This window comes from Colossoma macropomum, unplaced genomic scaffold (assembly GCF_904425465.1).
Source record: "Colossoma macropomum unplaced genomic scaffold, Colossoma_macropomum, whole genome shotgun sequence".
NCBI lineage: Eukaryota > Metazoa > Chordata > Actinopteri > Characiformes > Serrasalmidae > Colossoma > Colossoma macropomum.
The window spans coordinates 27,419,053-27,438,222 of NW_023494787.1; the positions used below are offsets into that span (position 1 = coordinate 27,419,053).

At 41.9% G+C, this 19,170-nt stretch overlaps 1 protein-coding gene across 2 annotated transcripts in view; it reads right to left on the reverse strand.

Moving 5' to 3' along the window:
* Positions 1-19,170, reverse strand: part of sdk1a (sidekick cell adhesion molecule 1a) — a 305,201-nt gene that overhangs the window by 187,378 nt on the left and 98,653 nt on the right. For both annotated transcript variants that reach the window (XM_036566735.1, XM_036566736.1), the window contains exons 2-4: positions 6,687-6,846; positions 5,074-5,180; positions 3,174-3,321 (exon numbers count right to left, since the gene is read on the reverse strand). In XM_036566735.1, the coding sequence (XP_036422628.1) occupies positions 3,174-3,321; positions 5,074-5,180; positions 6,687-6,846 (415 nt within the window). The remainder of the gene's footprint in view (positions 1-3,173; positions 3,322-5,073; positions 5,181-6,686; positions 6,847-19,170) is intronic.

Below are 19,170 nucleotides of genomic sequence, written 5' to 3' on the forward strand. Positions count from 1 at the left end.
ATGTTGCACCGCGTGGATATTGATTCAGGGCTGCGAATCCTCCCACACAGATAAACTTTGATCCTGCAAGGCCAGTTAATTTAATCACCATGTGAGTCAATTGCTTATGAAGTACGCCCCTATTTTCCAAAACCCTTTCCTGGGGATTCTGCCCAGCTACAAGTAGTGCCAGTTTAAATGGCTAAGCTGATTGCACTGCTTCTGCCGCTGCCACAGAACAATTAAGAACATGACATCACGTCCAGGAACATGCTAATGGGCTTGGCCAGGGATATGATTTCCTTATACTACTCGGCTGCCCATTCTCCGCGAGGTGTGCACAGGGTCAGGCGTGGGCCTGGGTCCCTGGAGGCCTGCTGAGTCCAGCTGGGGGGCAGACGGCTGCCGTTTTCTGGGACCGCTGCCAAGGTCCCACAGGTAAAAAAGTCACAAGCATGTGAATGCATTAGCATTAGCGCTACCTCTTTCCGCTTTCCGCAGAGCTGTGAACACGCAGCTGCTAACGTTGGCTGGCAGTGGCATATTCATTTGCTGGAGCACGGAGTCTGCTTTTCGTCCTGATGCAATATTGTGTCAAAGCACTGGCAGGAGAGCTCTGGTCCAATTATGGAGCTGGCGAGACGCCAGGACACTGTAAGCATATCTATAGGGCTGGGCTGTGGCTTACTGAAGCACCGTTCCTCATCCTCCTCCTCTGTGCTGGACTAAAGAGATCCCCAGTCTACCTCAGGATAAAATACACATTCACACCAGGGCGACTCTGTGTCCTGCTTCAAGGCAGCTGTCTGTGAAGGAAAGTTTGACTGAGGTGAGCGCAACTCTCTCCCTATAATCAGTGTGAACTTCAAGCAGAAAGCCCAGTGCGGGAAGCCTGCAGAGGAATGAAACGAATGCGGATCATTACCAGCCCAAGTGCATTTCCAAATTTACCATCGTGATTCTAATCACTTTTCAATTATGCCCTCCGATGGAATCAAATGCCTTTTTTCCCGAACAGGGCCACCTTTGTAGAGCTGGAATGAAGGAGGTGAGTCATTAGGTATGGCTGGATAGTGCGCAGGACTGTGATTTGGGGCACTGCTGGAATGAGGCAGAATGAGAAAGACACTTGAGCAATAACGGGGGAGCGGATCAAGCGTGCCTGTCTCTGCCTGGGCAGGCTGCTAATTAGAAAAAGGCAATGAAGAACTACCATAGTTAGATTAAAGAACGGCCGGGAACAGGCATTAATTGCACTTCTCCTTCTCTGACAAGAAGGGCAAACACACATACACACACGTCCAAAGCCCCTGTCTTCTGTTTGTGTCACTGGCTGACGTTCCTTTTTCCTTTCAAAGGTTTCTTCTAGTCTTTTCTACCAGAGGACCCCTACTAAGGAAAATGAGAGGGGGTTCCTCACACAGCCAATGAAGTAGCTGTGCCTTTAAGAACTTTCTCAATGAACAGATGCTCAGCTCTGTGGTGCGTCTTAAGCATTAAATGCATACCTCGGGTCGCTAACAACTCGGAACCTCTTCCTCCCTCTAATTTGTCAATTTTTTTCAGATAAGTGTAAACCAAAACATCAGAATATAACCAATTATATTTTAAGTTATTATTTTGTTATTGTCAGTAAGTTGATAATTTTATGCTACAATGGTCTGTTGTGGTACAGTTATTGTGGATTAATTTGTTTTAGGGTGTAAAAACAAGAAGGCGGTGATTCACCTGCAACAATTTTGAAATTTAAATTACCATAACAGGCAACACAGTGTGCATTTTTATTTTCTATATTTCACAACCATGTAAATAGTTGTTCTAGTCACATCGTATTTTTTAAAATCATTTTGAAATGTACCAAAATATTAAATATCACTGTGAATTTAAAGATTTCTTGATGCACTGAATCTGTCAAAATCGTTAATTTTAGCCGACAAACAATTGTCATATATATATAATTGCGATTAACAATGTAATTATCTTTTCTTGTTTATTGTTTGCAACTATTAAAGTACAAGGCTAAAGTGACCAATATGCCACCTTATTTGCTATGTTTACTCAGTACCCAACACTGGTTGTACTTTTGAATCAATGCTGCACCCACACTGTTATGTGCACACTCTCATACAACAGCTACAGTTTCAGAGAATCATACGTAGAGTCAAGTAAAGCCACATTTACTTCACAAGACTGAAAATATGAGCAAAAAACACTCCTTCTGCCAGCATACATGCTAAAAACGTTAGAATTGGCTAACAAACATTACTCAGCACTGCCCTATAAATATGATAGAGCACCAAGTTATAAGTTATGTCAAATTATGTCTCATTAAGTGCATTTACTACTCTCTTTTATTTACATTTATTTGCCCCCTTTTTTAGCTGCAGCATAATATGACTGAAATTTAAAGACTGTGGAAAATGACTGCAGTCAGCAAACATCTCACATAATTGTGATTAGGCAATTATGTAAAAATTGTGACAGGCCTAACTGAATCATTATCTAAACAATCGTGACTGAATCTAATTGTTCTCAGCAGGGCTGTTTTCAAAATATCACGTATCGATACAGTGATGGCTGACCTTTAAACAGCACTTCAGTGTGCAGGTGAAACGGATCCTCCGGACACTGCTGCGATGTGTGTCATCTGTGGCACGTTAGTGAACATTTTGTCGTTCACTGATAATTTTACAAGCACGGACTTTCTCACATATGCGTATGTGCCAAACTACTGACTGCAGCCTTTCTGGCTTCTGCGTTTGTGATTAAAAGTGCAGAAAGTTCACTCCTCTGCTTCTCTGTGCTCTGACCAGCACCCCAGAGTAAACCACTCCTATAATTTAGTTTTTACAGGCAATTTTTATGTATTCCTCTTGCGTTATTTAAATTAGGTGTAAATGCTAATAAAAATGTCATTATCATTCTCCCCAATATCCTTTATTTATTCATTATTACTGTATTTTTTAAAACAAATTTTAAGGTGTCTGTCACTGTATCGTATTGTGACACTTGGATCATTATAGGCACTGTATCATGAAGTTGTTGACAATATTCAGTCCTAGTTCTCAGGTCAGTGATGTACACCACTAGCATTATATGTAAGTGTTAGTTCTCTAATAACCTGAACGATGGAGAAACAAATGACTGGAGAAACATCTAAAAGTATATGAGCTGGGCGGCGCAGCTCCACTTACACTCTGCTGCTGGGGATGATCTTATAACCGTCCCTGTACCACGTCACCTGTGGCCGGGGGAAACAGGAGACCGCTGGTGAGTTGAGGATGGTGGCCCGGCCCTGGGTGACTGTTTTCCGCTGGTCAGCCTCCACAAAGTCCCCCATATCTGTGGGCAGACAATCAACACTGTAGTCAAACACATGAAAACGAGCATGGAAGAAGACTGTACTCAAAACAGAAGAACTCCCCTAATGCTTTTGAAGACCACCCGGGCTTTTCTTTACATATTGGCGCATAAGCATCAACCACAGAGGTGTTCAATCAAACAAAGGCAGGTATTCATGGCACACTGCACTACAAGATTGCATCACAGTGCAGAATGAAAAGGAAAAAAAAAACTTGGCAGCACTGTGCCTTGAATTCTTTGACTTAATTCCGGGGGAAAAGCAATGCATTTTGCACATCATTTCAAAGTGTTTAAAACGGTTCATTTCAGAGATGGAAATGCAAACAGGAAGCAGTGGGGGAGACGGAGACGGAGAGACTTGCTGAGCCTTGCTGAGATAATGGCAGAGAAAGAACAGGATTGGCTGATGAAAATGCATGAAAGGATGAGTTTTTCTAATGTCAACAGATCTGAGGCACTACGGCTTGGCCATGTAGAATGATGTCTCTTGTACTATCTCAGGGTATATATAACAGTGGTGTACTGTGACTGTTGGAGCTAGGCCTTCAGTTTGGGCGATAAAGGTCACATTTCTGTGAAAAATGAGGAAAAAAACACCATGATAATGCTAATGCCTGCTAGTACCCCATGGGATTCTAGCAGATGTCAGTGCTAAGCTCATGGTGATTCACTCGAACATTTTTTGGCCATTCTAGATTAAACATGGACATCTGAAGCTTGTAAATGACAATGTTTTATTTAAGGCTTGTAACAGACATTAACTTATATGTAGATGTTTTACACTGATTCCTTCAGTAAAGAGCTCTGACATAGAGCTGCCACTGTTTTCCATTTGTAACATGTGACTGAAATGCACTGGTAGGACCACCCTGACTCATGATCAGTGACACCTTTAGGACTTCCAGAAAGGCCTACAGCAGGGCTGCCGAAAGTGTGGCCCTGGAGTCAAAATTAACCCACAAGGACCTTTGACATGGCCTGCCAGAAAGGTATCCTACCCCACCCCTCATCAAATAAAAAATATTTTCGTACTATGTATATGTAACTTATTAGATTGTTATTTTTCTTCAAAAATGGCATTTTTGAAGTATTTTAGTAACAAATTGTAGACTAATGTTATAAAATACATTCTATATTTTAATATTGTTTTGACAAGACACAAAGTGGCCTAGAGTGACCTTTTTATTATAAAATTGGTCCCAATCATTGTAAATCAAAATGATGATTCCACTGTCACTTTAATTATGTTACTGGTTAATCTGACATGTTATGCCTTTGGTTCAGCTCCTCCTAATGGGAGAGTATGCATGGCTGAATCTACCTAGATACCACAGAGAAACAAAAAAAAATTGGATAGTTTCTCTACTGGGCAGTTCATGAATTTAACCCTTTTATTTTCAACCGAAGCTCAACTATAAAGTAAGAGTTTAAATACAACAAGTTTTTAAATATAACAAGAATGATGATTCTATCAAACAAAAATGAACCAAAAACTACTTTTTTTTCACAAAAACTATTAGGCCTTCTCTGAAGGCTTAGAAGTCCTTGAGGGGTCCCCCCTGTAAGACCCCAAGCGCTGTTAACACACCTGGTTCAACTCATCAGATAATTATAAAGCCCTTCATGAGCTGAATCAAGTGTATAAGCATGGACAACACGGAAACATGCAGCACATGGAGTCCCTGGGATAGGAAGTGAGAACCACTCCACTGTTCAGTCGCACACACTCACATGCCACTTGTATTTCTGCTCTTCTTTGCAGCAGAGCACCCATTCTGTTCCTCACCACGCACTGGTATGTACCCATGTCTGAGCGCTGCAGGGATGGAACAATGTACCTGAGAGTGAGAGAGAGAGGGAGAGAGAGGGAACGAATGAAAAAGAGAGAACATATAACTAACTTTTGCAGGTAAATTTCATCATACCCATCACCTCATGACTTTCTTTTTACATAAGCACAGTGCTATGCCAATTTGATATTTGTCAGTGCATTTAGACACTTGCAGGGGATTTCGATTCTAAGTGCGTTCTCACTTAGAGGGACCGGGTTAAAAGGTTTACCCTTGCAGTCGAGGCCAGGCCTTTTTGCCAACCTGCGCATTAGAGCAAGCGAATCATTAAAATGCCATTAGACTCCCACCCAGCTCTCGCCCGCGATGACAAATATCAGCCCTGTGCCAAATGGCCACTTCCCCTGATATTAGCGCCCGTGGAAACAATGCATTAAAACGTGCCGGTATTTCCAAATGCGGCTAATGTGCTGCGTCTCCCTCCTCACCCGGATCCGCTCATGCCTTCCAAAACGCTGCTGTTGAATTGTCTCTGAGGGAGTCTCCTTCTCCAGGGAGAGTCAATAGGAACCCCAGTGCTGCTCAAAAAGTGCTGCTCCAGTGCCGATGATGGAGGATAATTGGAAAAGCAATACCAATTAGACAAGTGAAGTCTACAGACGGACAAACTCTCCCTTTTCCATAAAAAATATGCGGCGCAGGGTAAAAGAAGTGAAGCAATGCAAATCGACACTAAGCAGGAATCAAATGCACTGCACTCACAGGTAAAAAAGCATTCGAATGCGTCATCCAACCATGAAAAGCCGTCTCCAGCCACAAGCTATTACATAAAGACAAAGGAAGTACACTGGGCCTGATACTTCATCAGTTTTACCCATCTGTATGGCTAAGAAAGTGCTTAGAGCTAGCGCAGCTCACGAGCTGACTTTAAAGAGCACAGCTGAGACTGCATTATTCTCCAGAAATGGAAATACGATGGAGAGCAAGTAGTGGAATTAAAAACTGTATGAATGATTAAACATGCAATTGCATAAACTCAAGTAATCAGTGCAGGAAAAGTTAATTAAATTTTCATTTTAATTTCCTGCGCTTTCATTTTTTTCCTCAATCAAAGGACATTAAATAACTGGCCGAAACATGTGAAGCTTTTTGACACTTTACAAAGTGTGATCCTGAAATGGGAGCGTGAAAAAAGTTATGAATTTTTTATCCAAAAGCAGATAAATTGGGCAATAAACTGAAAATAAAAATAAGTGAACCAGTGTCGTCAGTGATCCATGTGATATGTTGTAAAAACACAACATATCACATGGACCACTAACGACACTGGCGTAAGACACCACATAATAATCACAGCAGCCACCCACAGCAGCATGTATTTTTGATTATAGCGAATACGTGTAACACAAGTCACTGTGTAAGGAGGCTGCATGGAGTTGGAAGGCAATGAATTAGTTCCCCATGTTAAATGTGACCTGTTTCCCCCCCCTTAAGGCAGTTGTCTAAGTGAGACCTCTCCTGCGGTGAAGGCTGGAGATGAAGGCAGGTTCTCACTTGTACTCCGGGGAAAAGGCAGTGATATCTGTGCTGTTGAACATCCATTTGAACTCTAGAGGCCAGCTGCCCTCTGCCAGACAGGTCATGACCAGACGGTTTCCCTCCAGGTGGATTTCCGGAGGCCCCGGTTCCGTTTTGAAGTAAGGGGCCACGTCACCTGCAGAGAGAGATGAAAGAGAAGGGCGTGATTAGGAAGCCGAAGCAGCATCTGTACCCCTCTTAATGTTCCAAGACCCTAGCGGAGCCACTCTCCAACACACCCTCCCAATTGAAGCCAATATTCCGGATCATCAGTTCAACGGCTTTTCCAATTTGCACTGACCACCAACACGCTGCGAGGGAGGGGGAATGAGACCTGCTGTGTCTACATACTGTGTAATCCATGCATAATCAGAGAGCATCTGTCCAAAAAGGGCCTGGCGCTTCCTGTGGTGTGCCTCACTTGAGTTCAGAGGCTCAATCATAAAAAGGTCATCAAAAAAGGCACCAGTTCTCAGGCACGAATGCAGCGAGGAACCGCACCTTACTGAGCTACAGACAACCGACAGCAACCTTCAATCTCCCGGCCAAGGTTTCCTTCTCCCTCTTCTTACAACACAGGCACAAAGCTTTGACTTTAAAAAGAGACCTCTTAGTGCCACAACAGTGGGGCAGCGTGTAACAGACTTCAATCGAAAAGCAAAAAAAACCCCACATCCTTGCAGTGCCGCCCTCAAATCTCAGACAAATCAATTTGTGCTGTATACTAGTTCCTTCTCACCGCATACAAATGATGCTGAAATAAGTATGGGGTCTGTTTTTATTGTGCCATCAGGAATCAGAGGCCACCATGCAGGACACATCCGAAGGCAACAACCGAGGACGGTTTTCAGTCACTAGATAAAAACGTTTTTCCACAAATTGGCAGGTCCCCCCAGGTCCTGAACAAAGCCCAGCACCACTTTTAATTTTGGAGCTAGAAATACGTTTCTGCAACATTTAAGAGATCGCCAGCTGATCTTATTACATCCCACACCTGTGGAGATGAAAGACATTTTTCTCCTTTTACTCTGGCCAAGTTCGTTATGGGGTTCCCTGGCTGCTGAACCGCAATATTTCAGCTGATCAGGTCAAATGTCAAGAGAGCATGACAATGAAAGAGGTTATGAGACGTAATTCTTCATAAAAGGGAGCGTATTCAATCTTGTAAACATCAGATCCACTTTACTTTGACAGTCTGTCCTGGCTTATCTACAAATGCTCAATTGTTAACAAACTCTCAAGTGGAACTCATTTGAACAACAGTGTTAGGATTTAGGACTTAGGTTTTAGGATTTAGGGTTAGGATTAGGATTAGGGATCACTGGTTAAAGTTAACCCTATCATTCCTAGCATCTAACCAGCAATACAGTCAGAGGCTTTGTCCCTTTTAACTCGTAAAAATCTGCCCCAGACTAATTGCAATGTGGGTATAGTTAAATGCATCAGCAATTGAAATTAGAGCTTTTGCTGTGCTACTATGTTTTTTATCACTATATAAAAGGTGCACAACATTGTCTTCATCGATGGATGTAAGATTTCTGAACATGTTTGTGTGCACTTTCAGAACAGAATATCATGCCAAAAAAGCCTTGATTGGACAATTTTCCACTGGGTGTTTCATGATTGTTTCAAACCAAAGCTTAGCAATGAAACACGAATAATACTAAAATCTTGCCTAGTTTAATACAACTAACATGATAATTCTATTAAATAAAAATAAACTAAAAATACAGATGTGTAGTTTTTATTTCACTGAAATCATTAGGCCTCCCCTGAAGATCTAGAAGGTCCTAAGGATTTCCTACTGTCTTATTCATATGTTTGCTTGTGCAAGATGTTAGTTTGTAAAACGAATACAAAAAAAATTGGTGAATTTTTGGCTGTTAGATCTTGTTATTCACATATTAAAGTAAATGCAGCAACAGGATTGAGAAATCTTGTGATTAAAAAAGAAGAGTAGATTAAAAGGTATAAATAGCCACTTTGTTGGTTTGAGATTAAAGGATTAAGGTTTGGTTTAGAGTGAGTGTTTAGGGCTAGAAAAAGTTAAATTCAACTGAACAGATGTCAACAGCTACAAATCATTTACAGTGGACCATCAAAATAAAGTGTTCTCGTTCTTAGTGATAGAAGACATCTCATTGAAAATGTTGTTTTTCTTGGCTGCATAAAGGGTTTGCTGATGTGAGATCCATAATCTAAGTAATTAGGACAAACACACGCTGTTGGACATGCTGAACTCTGCGTAAGACACAGAAACAAAACATGTTTATCATAAATAATCTGTGTGAGATTTATTCCCCACTGTGCATCCACTGAGTCACTCAGACATCCCTCTTTCTCTCTCTCTCCCCACCTCCCTTCCACCAACCACTGGTGTCCATTCTCCCTCTCGCCCTCCCTCCTCTCCTTTCTTTCTGTCTACTTCTCTCTCTTTACCGTCTCAACAGAAGAGAGAAGTCATGCCTGAAGACATTTTCAGAGAGCTGCTCACCTTCCTGGAGCCTCAAAGCTGCTGAATGGAGAGGGCAGAGTGAGGGTTAAGTGTGTGCCTATGGCATCTCCACTGCACCTCACACCAACACCAATACATAGTTGCCCCATTGAGATCCCACTCATTGTTCTTCGTGCTGACTTGGGCAATTATCCTGATTCTTCCAGCTTTCTCTTTTACAAGGCACACCTATGGGTCCGTCCCCTTTTTAGTAACGCACAAAAAGTCAAGATCTTAACGACCGAACACATGCCTGAATGCAAGTCGAGTCAAAAACACTTCTGCTTATGGAGGTCTTTTGAATCTAAAGCTAAAGGTTGCACTCTGTAATCAGCCCTCACATCAGTTACTAGAGCTCCGGCATAAAACCTGACAAATGCGGGAGCCTTGCGGTGGCCTGTAAATACAGAAATAGACCCAGGAAGCGGCACAACCAAATGGAATCAGCATGACCAGGGGCAAAGAACACCTTGTTTTAATGTACTGCGCTACTGCTGTCAGTATCAATGCATTTTTCATCAAGCACATTTCCTCTCTTCGCTGGCAGCCCTTGCCTGACAGCTTGACTCAAGTTTTCTCGCATTGTGATTCTTATTGTTCTTTGATGCTGTGAAGATGAGAGGAACAATGCATTTTTCAGTTAATATCAGTCTCTCTTACTTTCACTCTTTCAGAACAATGCGTCTCACAATCATCTAGAAGTGGGCAATGTGACAGTGTGTTACCATTACTGCGATAGATTACATTAAAATATGCTTTTCTGAGTATATGGCGAATCTGGTTAGTACTTCTACAATGTTGAACAACTGCATGCATCTTATAAAACAGACAGATTTTTATAGGACCTGTAAACAACAACAACCAGTATATAGCAACCATAAACCAAATAGGAACAGGTTGCTGACTGGATGTCAGCCCATCGTGCCAGGATCTTGTCTCAATAATTCATTTCACTAGGAGTTTTGAGATTATATCCTGTTCTTTATTAATAGGGAATCCATTGAATGTTTCTAAATTCCTAAAAATAAATTATTAGGATGTAAACAAAGTAAGAGTGGTCTGTTGTGAAATGCTCTCTTCTGGAGAAACTTACCGAGTCAGAATCGGTCACAGTGGTGGTGATAGGAACCAGATGTTTTTAATGCCTCTAAAAGTTATATCAAAGAAAGTCTTCACACAAAATGGTTATGAATACACTGTCTGATGTCTGAGACATTGTATACCGATACTTTTGAGGTACGGTTTTGGCCTAAAATATATGTTCTAAACTCCAAAAACTACAAGATATGTGTAGTTTCACTGGTCATTTTGCATAGTAAATAAAGTGGCTATATACTTTATTTTGCGACCTCTGGTTCCAATCACCTCCACTGTAAAGAAACTGAGTCAGTACGTTTCTCTACAATGAACCATTTCAAATCAAGCCACTCTGAATGACCTTGTTTACATCTCAACTATTAAATTTAAGAATTTTTTAAAACCTGTGGAATTCCCCTTAACAAAGTTTTCAAACACTGAATTAAAAACATCTTTGTACCCACAGTCTTTCATAGCCTTTGTGGAACTACTGTTTTTCTGGTGCACACTGCCCATTCCAACTTCTGAAAAACTAAATGTCGTGATGCCTATTGTGTACGCTGAAAATGTCTTCAAGTATCGTGATGTCATTCCTTTGCCCATCCCTTTTATCATCTTATTCCCACTGCTGCATTCCGAAAGAACCAAATGCACTTGTAGCTATGTCGAAGAATGCTCTTGCGAAGTGCTCAGGGTAATTCTCATGTAAGTCCAGGAGTGTAACCTGCTGCAGATCAAATGAAACCTTGTAGCCGCACTTGTCAATCTACTACAGGAAATGAATGTATTTATTCCAATGACCACTCCATGTACAGATAATTCCATCAGGCCTGCTAAAAAGAGCCACAAAGCCCCCTATTGTCTAAAGATAAGTGCCTTTGGTGTGCTGACTGAAATGGAGAGGGAGGAATACACAATGATGGCACAATGCACTTGAGACACTTTGCCTTTGATGCGCAGTGGGAATGGGTGCTATTTTGAATGCCAACAAGCCCCCTGAAAATTCTCATTCATATCTGATTAAATCAAGCACACATAAATATTAAGGGGGGTGGAGGGACAGAAGGGAAAGCAGGGAAAAAAAGGGCTGCATCCTCCGTGAGGAAATGAAATGTTTGCAAGAGCACATGGGCGACCAAGATAGTGTCTTCTGAAACCTTTCTTAATATTCAAACCTGAATAGTAAAGATAAATCACAGCCACATTTCTCATGACTAATATTGTTCTCACTGCATATTTCTTGACGCTTGTCACAGTCTGGGGACTAGGTGCTCATGGTCATACTCTCTTTCAGCAGACTGTGTCTGGAGAGCAAACCCACCTAGTCTGGATTTGCTAGTTAGCCACTGAGCATGAAGGCGGCGCCTCTCCTCCACACCTCTCCTGCTTAACCACGTGTGCTCAGTGGAGCCTTCACTTTCCATTTGCTTGTGTGCTGCAGCCGGCGAGGCAGAGCCATTCTCTCATCTGCATGCTGCTTCTCCGACGGGCCGTCCCACTGCAAGCCCACCGCAGGAATGCATAAGCAGAGCCGGGCACGGAAATTCAATTTGTTGGGATTATTATCAAAGATGAAATGTTCCGACAGGAGACAGGCTGAGCTCAGGCTGGATGGAGAGGGGCCGTATCCCGGCCCGCTCTGATGACTTTGGCCCCCCTTCTTCCGCTCCTTTTTCATTAGCTCCTTTTTTCCCCCAGCGTTTCACTTTACTTCCCATTAAACAGGAGGCTAAATGCGAAAGCTGATGGACGGGCGTCACAAACGGCTGTGGCAAGGCACTACAGTGGGATTCACAGATTGCTCGGGTTAGAAAATATGACCAATTTAGCATTAAGCTTCTCAAAATTCCCTCATGGTCGCTGCCAAAAGTGTCGGCTGCGATTTCCATTTATGATGAGTCACGTTTATCAGGACGCTTCACATATACCCTTTCCTGCTTCCAAATCACAAAAGCCAACATTAGTTGCAGACCCTGTCTAATCATGAGCCCTCTGCCATCATTCACAGCAGCAGATAAGGTGCAAGCAGGCTCCAGATACTGGCTACCTTGCAGTCCAAATATGGGTCTGGTTTTGACTCTTAACTCAATTACCTCTAAAGGGGCTCCTGGGAGAACTAGCCTGCTTTTTATCTGTCAGTCTGGCAAAGTATAGCCCACACACTGACAGTCGGAGTGGGCAAAACTAGTGCATTACCATCTGTTTGATGAGCTGACTATAAATCAAAGAGGCAGCCAGCACTTTGAACCTAAGTGTATGGTGTTTGACAAGTTATGATACCTCATCAGCACATGAAGAGAATACATTTACGCCAGGCAAAAATTCAGCCCTGCGCCAACGAAAAAGTCCAGCAAAACATGTCAGGATCTTTATGCTAGACTGGCTACAGCGGATTTCAAATGTGCTCGCAAAAGCAAATGTTTAATTTACCGATGTGGAAGTGTGAACGTAAATGTTCTTGAAAAAAATCACAAAATATAGCACATCCCCAGAGAAAGCCTAAATGTCCATGGGCAACTGTCCGAAACAATCCTTTTACTTTGTGACGTCCATTAAAATTCAATCTCCAGAAAAGCTCTAAAAAGTCTGCTCCCGTTTAGATCAATGACTAATTGTGATTCGTTCCTGGACCAACAAACAAAAGGGCCCCCATTCATTAAGAATACCAATTAGAAGCCTTATCTCAAAGAGAAGAAACTTTGGGGCAGTTTAATGTGAAGAATCACTCTACGTTGGGCTGCTGTGAGACGCATGCGGAGCAGGTTTAATGGCGGACAGCGATCACTCCCCCTCTCCATAGCCCTCTGACACACCAGACAAGGGGCAATCAGGCCTGTCTGCACTTTCCTCAAGCTGCCCCAGCTCCCACTTAAAAACCTGCCGCAGATGGACAGACCCAGAACTGAGGTGTGTCCAGTGAGTGAGGTCTGCCCTGCTGAAGGGCACATCGAGGAGGGTTTTTCAAAGCCGTACATTACTGGGGGAGAGGGGGAGAGTGGAGCAGCAATGACTCAGTGAGGAGAAGGAGATGAATCATATGAAGTGCGCAGCACATGAACCACTGCACAGCACCTCCCCTACCAATTAATACATCTGAAAATAGGCTCTGGCTGTGCTGGAGATGTCACTGCGGCTTTGCCAACGAAGTGTTTTGATATTTGGGTGTTTATATCTCAAGCTAATTGGAGAAGGTAGAAAAAAGAAGGGCTGAGTGACAAGTTGTTCTCATCTGGTGAATATATAAGCTTTTGCATCAGGCAGAATATCAAAAGCTAGAAATGGAGATCACCTAATTAAATAACACCACAGATATTGCTGTTCCTGTTTGGACATTTGTTATATTTTCTTCCAATCAGTGGAAATCAACTAGAGATGGCACAATGCCACTTTTTCAACAGTGATAATAACACATAGAATATCAGCTGATATCGATACTGATTCAGTTTATATATATATATATATACTAAATTCAAAAGTGACCTTTTTAATTGAAACATTTCACAGTGGCCATCTAAAAGTACCGTCCTCAAACTGCAGAAAGAAATATAGTACTGTACAAAATCACCCTTCATTTATTCAATTATAAATCAAAATAGACATTAAGTCCAGATTAATTCTTTTTCAGCATGAACAAAAAACACAAACAGTAATGGCTTTTTCACAGCTAAACTTCCTTTCAGATACTTTCAGTTGTTTTGTCTCATATTTAAGCAAGATAGACAGAAACACTTCTGGATTTTTTCAGATGTGAAGCAAGAGTGGAGCTTGATTTTTTCTCTCAAGATGATTTTAAGTGTTGTCTTTTAAATCTTTTAATTTTACTGTCCTTTAACAATTTTTCCAGGTTTGGAAAAGTGGATTATCTCATATCTAACTTCCTCAGAAATACACTATACTCAAGTATGTGGACACCCCTCCTAATTATTGAGTTCAGGAGTTTCAGCCACACTCATTGCTAACAGGGGTGTAAAATAAAGCACATAGCCATGCAATCTCCATTGACAAACACTGTCACTAGAACGAGTCGTACTCAAGAGTTCAGTGACTTTAAACTTAGCACTTTCACAGGATTCAACATTTGCCACAAGTCAGTTTGTAAAATGTCTGCCCTGTTAGCCAAATGTAAGAGCTATAATTGCGAAAAGCATCTAGGAGGAATGACAGCTCAGCCAAAAAGCAACAGACCACTCAAATTCACTGAGTGGAGCTTGATTTTCTTTATTTCGAGCTTCATGAAATGGGTTTCCATGGCCAAGTAGCTGCACACAAGCAGCTATGCACAATGCCAAGTTTCAGCTGAAGTGGTATAAACTATGCCACTGGACTCTGGATCAATGGAAGTGTGTTCTCTAGAACGATGAATCACACATCACTATCTGACAGGCTGCTGGATGAATCTGGGATTGGCAGATGCCAGGAGAACGCTGCCTACTGGAATGCATAATTGCCATCAGTAAAGTTTGGTGGAGGAGGGATAATGGTCTGGGGTTGTTTTTCAGGGTAGGCTAGTGAAGGGTAACAATAACGCTACAACACACAAAGACATTTTAGACAATTACAAGCTTCCAACTTTGTGGCAACAGTTTGGGAAAGGCCCTTTCCTCTTCCAGCATGACTGAGCATATCTACTGAAAATGGACTTAAAATTGCATAAATGGAGGGTGGTCTTTTGCATGTTGTATGATTTGAACAGCAGATGTGCAACTGGGTGTATAAGACTATTTAAAGTACAGGAATTGTACTTCTTGTATAATGTACACTGATATCAATTTTTAATTATAGATTTGCAAATATGGAACGCATACATTACCTCAGGCAGAATGACCTGCAAAAGGAGGTTACTGCTAACTTGTTATTGCTAACCAATGCTTTCATTATCAATCAATGTAAAGGATTTCAATTCACCCATTGTCAACAATCACTCCTGCTTAAGATATGCACGCAATCACTGAACGACCTACTTGAAGAATTTGTAAGAGAGACTCCGATTTCAGCTTAGTGTTCTCGAATGCCATCATTCAAGCACTGCGGCTGTGGTGATCATCAAAACAGCCAATTTCTCCCTCTGTGTCTCTCCACATATATGCAACTCAGAAATCATCACTGTTCAACACTTTCAGCCCTGCTATTAATAATGCAGGCACCCGTAACATGACTCTGCTCATTACACATAGCCCACTCATGGCCTCTTCAACCCAGCACAGCGGGTGAAACACTCAGGCCTCACCGTGGCCTGCTCCGCCTGCGGCAGTGGACTCAATGCCAAAAGCCATAATGCTGCAGTGCTCCAGCCATCACTGCTGCTCTATAGTACAGTAACATTATACAGATTGAATAGAATGCCAGATTATGTGTTAGGCATTCTGCTGTGCAATATGAAATGTGTTGGTCAAGCTTATTAACAAGCAGTAAGTGTTGGTTTCTTGTAATTGAAATAAATGATCTCAATTGTAAATCTGAATGTTATGAATTTATTGGATGCTGTGGTGATTAACCTGTTAAGGCTGGTTTTACCCAGTGAAACGTTCATGCTATTAGTTGCATGAGTTGCCTGCAACATAGTGTAACTTAACAGATTCACAAAGCAATTTAAAACCAAAATTGGCAGCTTGTATTTTGTGATACACCATATTGTTCTCACTAAAAGGTCATATGTGAGGTTTAATTTACATTTTTGCAGCATTTTTACCTTTGTATGTTTTTCCAGCTGGCATTGCTGCTCTTTTATTTATGTATGTACATATACATGGATATACTGAGTCCTAAAATAATCTATGCTCTGTGTAAAACTAAGGGCCTTCAAGACGACAAAATTAATCTAGTTATGTAAATCATGATAACAGCAAGCTAAAGAGGAATAAACGGCAGCCGTTTGAACAGCTGTTACCATTGTTTGGCTAGTTAATGCAGCAGGTTACGGAAACGTTAGCTTGAGAAACTCACATTTGTTATCATGGCTCAGGTAACTGACAAAATGAAAGCTTAATTCAAGCTTAATTCAAAGGGGTCTTCTTGTCAACCACTTAATAAACCATCTTTTGTTTTATTTTCTCGTTTGCAAGTATGTCCCTCAACGTGACCATGTGATGTATTATCGCTGTTTTGAGTGAGTGTCAAGTGGATGAGTTTCAAGTGAGTTTTAGTATGCTTTACATCATGCAACTCAAATGCAATCTGGTTTCATATACTAAAGCTGCATGAAAGTTTTACATGTAAAGCCAGCTTAAGACCGAACCTGTGCTCGGTTCTGTTCCCAGTATCCTGTCTTTTAACTGCATCTGATTGTGAATATTCCCTGTGAAAGCTTTGTCTGCCCTCCAGATCACTAGATGGATGGTGAGAGCCAATCAGAGAAGTGAATATATCATCAGGGAAATCCAGTCAGTGCACTGTACATTATTCTTTTGCATTTTACACTTTATTTTTGTCAGTAAACATTTGAGTTCAATAACGAGCATAGCTGAAAAGCTGAATCAGAGGACACTGATCACTTGATAGTGTAATATACCTCCAAGCTGCAGCCAAAAATATAAAGATATGCCCAGGTAGCCACTTTTAAAACAAAGACAAAAACACTTCTTGCTCAGTACAGACAACAGTGGAGATGATGAACTGATAATGTTTGCTGTCTTCAGAAAAAATAAAGCTGATCTGTACAAAATGGTACCCAATAGTAATTCATAATAAAAACTCACTGGCATGAACCCCAGAACAGCGCTAAGACACAAGGGGTCCTAAATTACCAATGATTGCAGAAATTTGTTGCGCTCAGAGTTTAATGCCTCATGGATCATTTGAACGCTGTATGGTCATTGGTTATGTGATGCAACGGCTGCATCCATTACCTAGAAATGCCTTGCAAGAGTCTATGTCACTTTCCAGGGCTCTCTTAGCCTATTTTGTCCTTTAAAAGAATCATTAGAGGCTGGTAAAATGGAATTAAGCTCCCATCAATCACTTACTATGAGGACACAACTCGGCTGAAATCACTCAAGCTATTATGCTGCTGATCATATGCAGTAATGCACAGCTGCAGAAGGTGAAGGTTATTCAGATATGGATGTGCTGCATCTTCCCAAAAGCCTCAGAAAGCTATAAAAGCATGTCACTCACAGGATGCGTCCGAAAGTGTCTTGCATTTGACAGGGGGTAACCAAGCTGATACACGTTCTTGCGTTTCTACGGCAACATGGCGTTCATGTGCGGCACGCTGGCTGAGTTTAAAGGTGCTCACCCACCTCCTCCTTCTCAGTTTATGTTCCCTGAAGGTGATGGTAAGGGCAGCTCTTCTATTTGCTCTCCTACTGGGGGTAAACAGACTCATAATACTTGCTCAATGTCTTCTTATGTTCTGTGATGTCACAGGACACACATGTAACACATATCACCACCTCGTCGGCATCTGTGAGTCTACAAGTCCAGCAAGGAATTGCCAATGCTCCGAGCTACAGGCTCGAGTGGACCAGTAATAGAGTGATAAGCCATGGCTGTGGCCCCCTGGAGATGTGTGCTTATGCTGACTGGCTTTGGCTAATATCCTGCTGAGTATTTGGGTAATGAATGGTATATGAAACTGCCCTGGGTAAAGCCATCTCCTCAGACAATGGATGGCAGAAGGAAAATTCGGGCAGAATTTTAAGCATTAGAGCAGTCTATCCCGTTAAGCTGCAGCGGCAGAAGCAGGGAGATTTTCCAGCCATCTCTTAGGGGAAAAAATGTTTCAGAAGACTCTTTCAGGTTACCGACAGAGAAAACTGTGCCTGGAAGGGGGGCAGCGGTAGAGGGGACGGGGGGTGGGGGGCAGTAGAACAGAGCAGGGAGCATTAAAGAAAGAAGAAGCAGCCCAAGTCTGCACCTCTGACACTGAGGGAGCTTGCCGGAGTGAGTGGACAAGCTCCTGTAAGGTAATGAGCATCCTTGGACTCGCGGCTCTGTTGGAGTGGGAGAAAGAGAGCCAAGAGTGCATTCTGCTGCTGTTGCTGCTGTAAAAAACGGACTGGTGCAACTCTTTTTCTACCTACCAGTGAACAAGCCCTTGAGACTCTGAGCAGGAGAGAATACACCTGTGTAGAGGCTATTGCCTCCAGAAGCTATGTACTGTGGTTCTTCCATTAGACCTCAGGAGTGAGAGAGCAAAAAATGTGAAATGGAAACATCTACCTCCATGCAGTGTGTCAGAAAAAAATAGATTTAACCCTATTAATCTGTTCCTATACTCCATGCTGCACAGCTGTGCAAACGCATTAGTGCAAATGAATGGCTGTCCTTAAGGAGACAACAGCAAAATTGTACAATGCTTTAGTGGGTTACTTACAAAGTGATACAAATGGCATTCAGGTAGTTTTAATAAGTGTGATCTGGGGTCATATGGAGTCCCAGAAAGTGTATCTACCAGCCTGTTTGTGTGTGATAAGCTGTCAGTTCTTCCAGGTTTTTCAGGATGCTAAAGTAAACATCCCTGGACAACTCTCATTCCACTATGTGACCTTTGGTTTCTTAGACAGGGTCACAACTTTCTTGAAACACAATAAAACTTTGGACTGTGTGCAAAGAACTTCAAAGAGAGAGAAAATAAGTTCCCCTGCTGGGTTCAAACAAGTTCTCAGGTAAATACTGACAAAAACCATTGTCTGTATGGCTGGTGTGTTGTATTATATACGTAACTTAACTTATTTTGATGCTTGAATCGTCATAAATATCGCATCATAAAGTTGCTGCCAATACCCAGACCTCTGCTGGGTCTAGGTTCATGCATGGCCGTACGTAAATTTTGAGTAGGTAGCACCAGTGCTATAAAAGTTGCAAGTGTTGTAGCACAAATTAAAATACAGATAAAAAAAGTAAAAAAAAAAAATCAGTCAGATAAAAAAAATGACATAACGACATAAA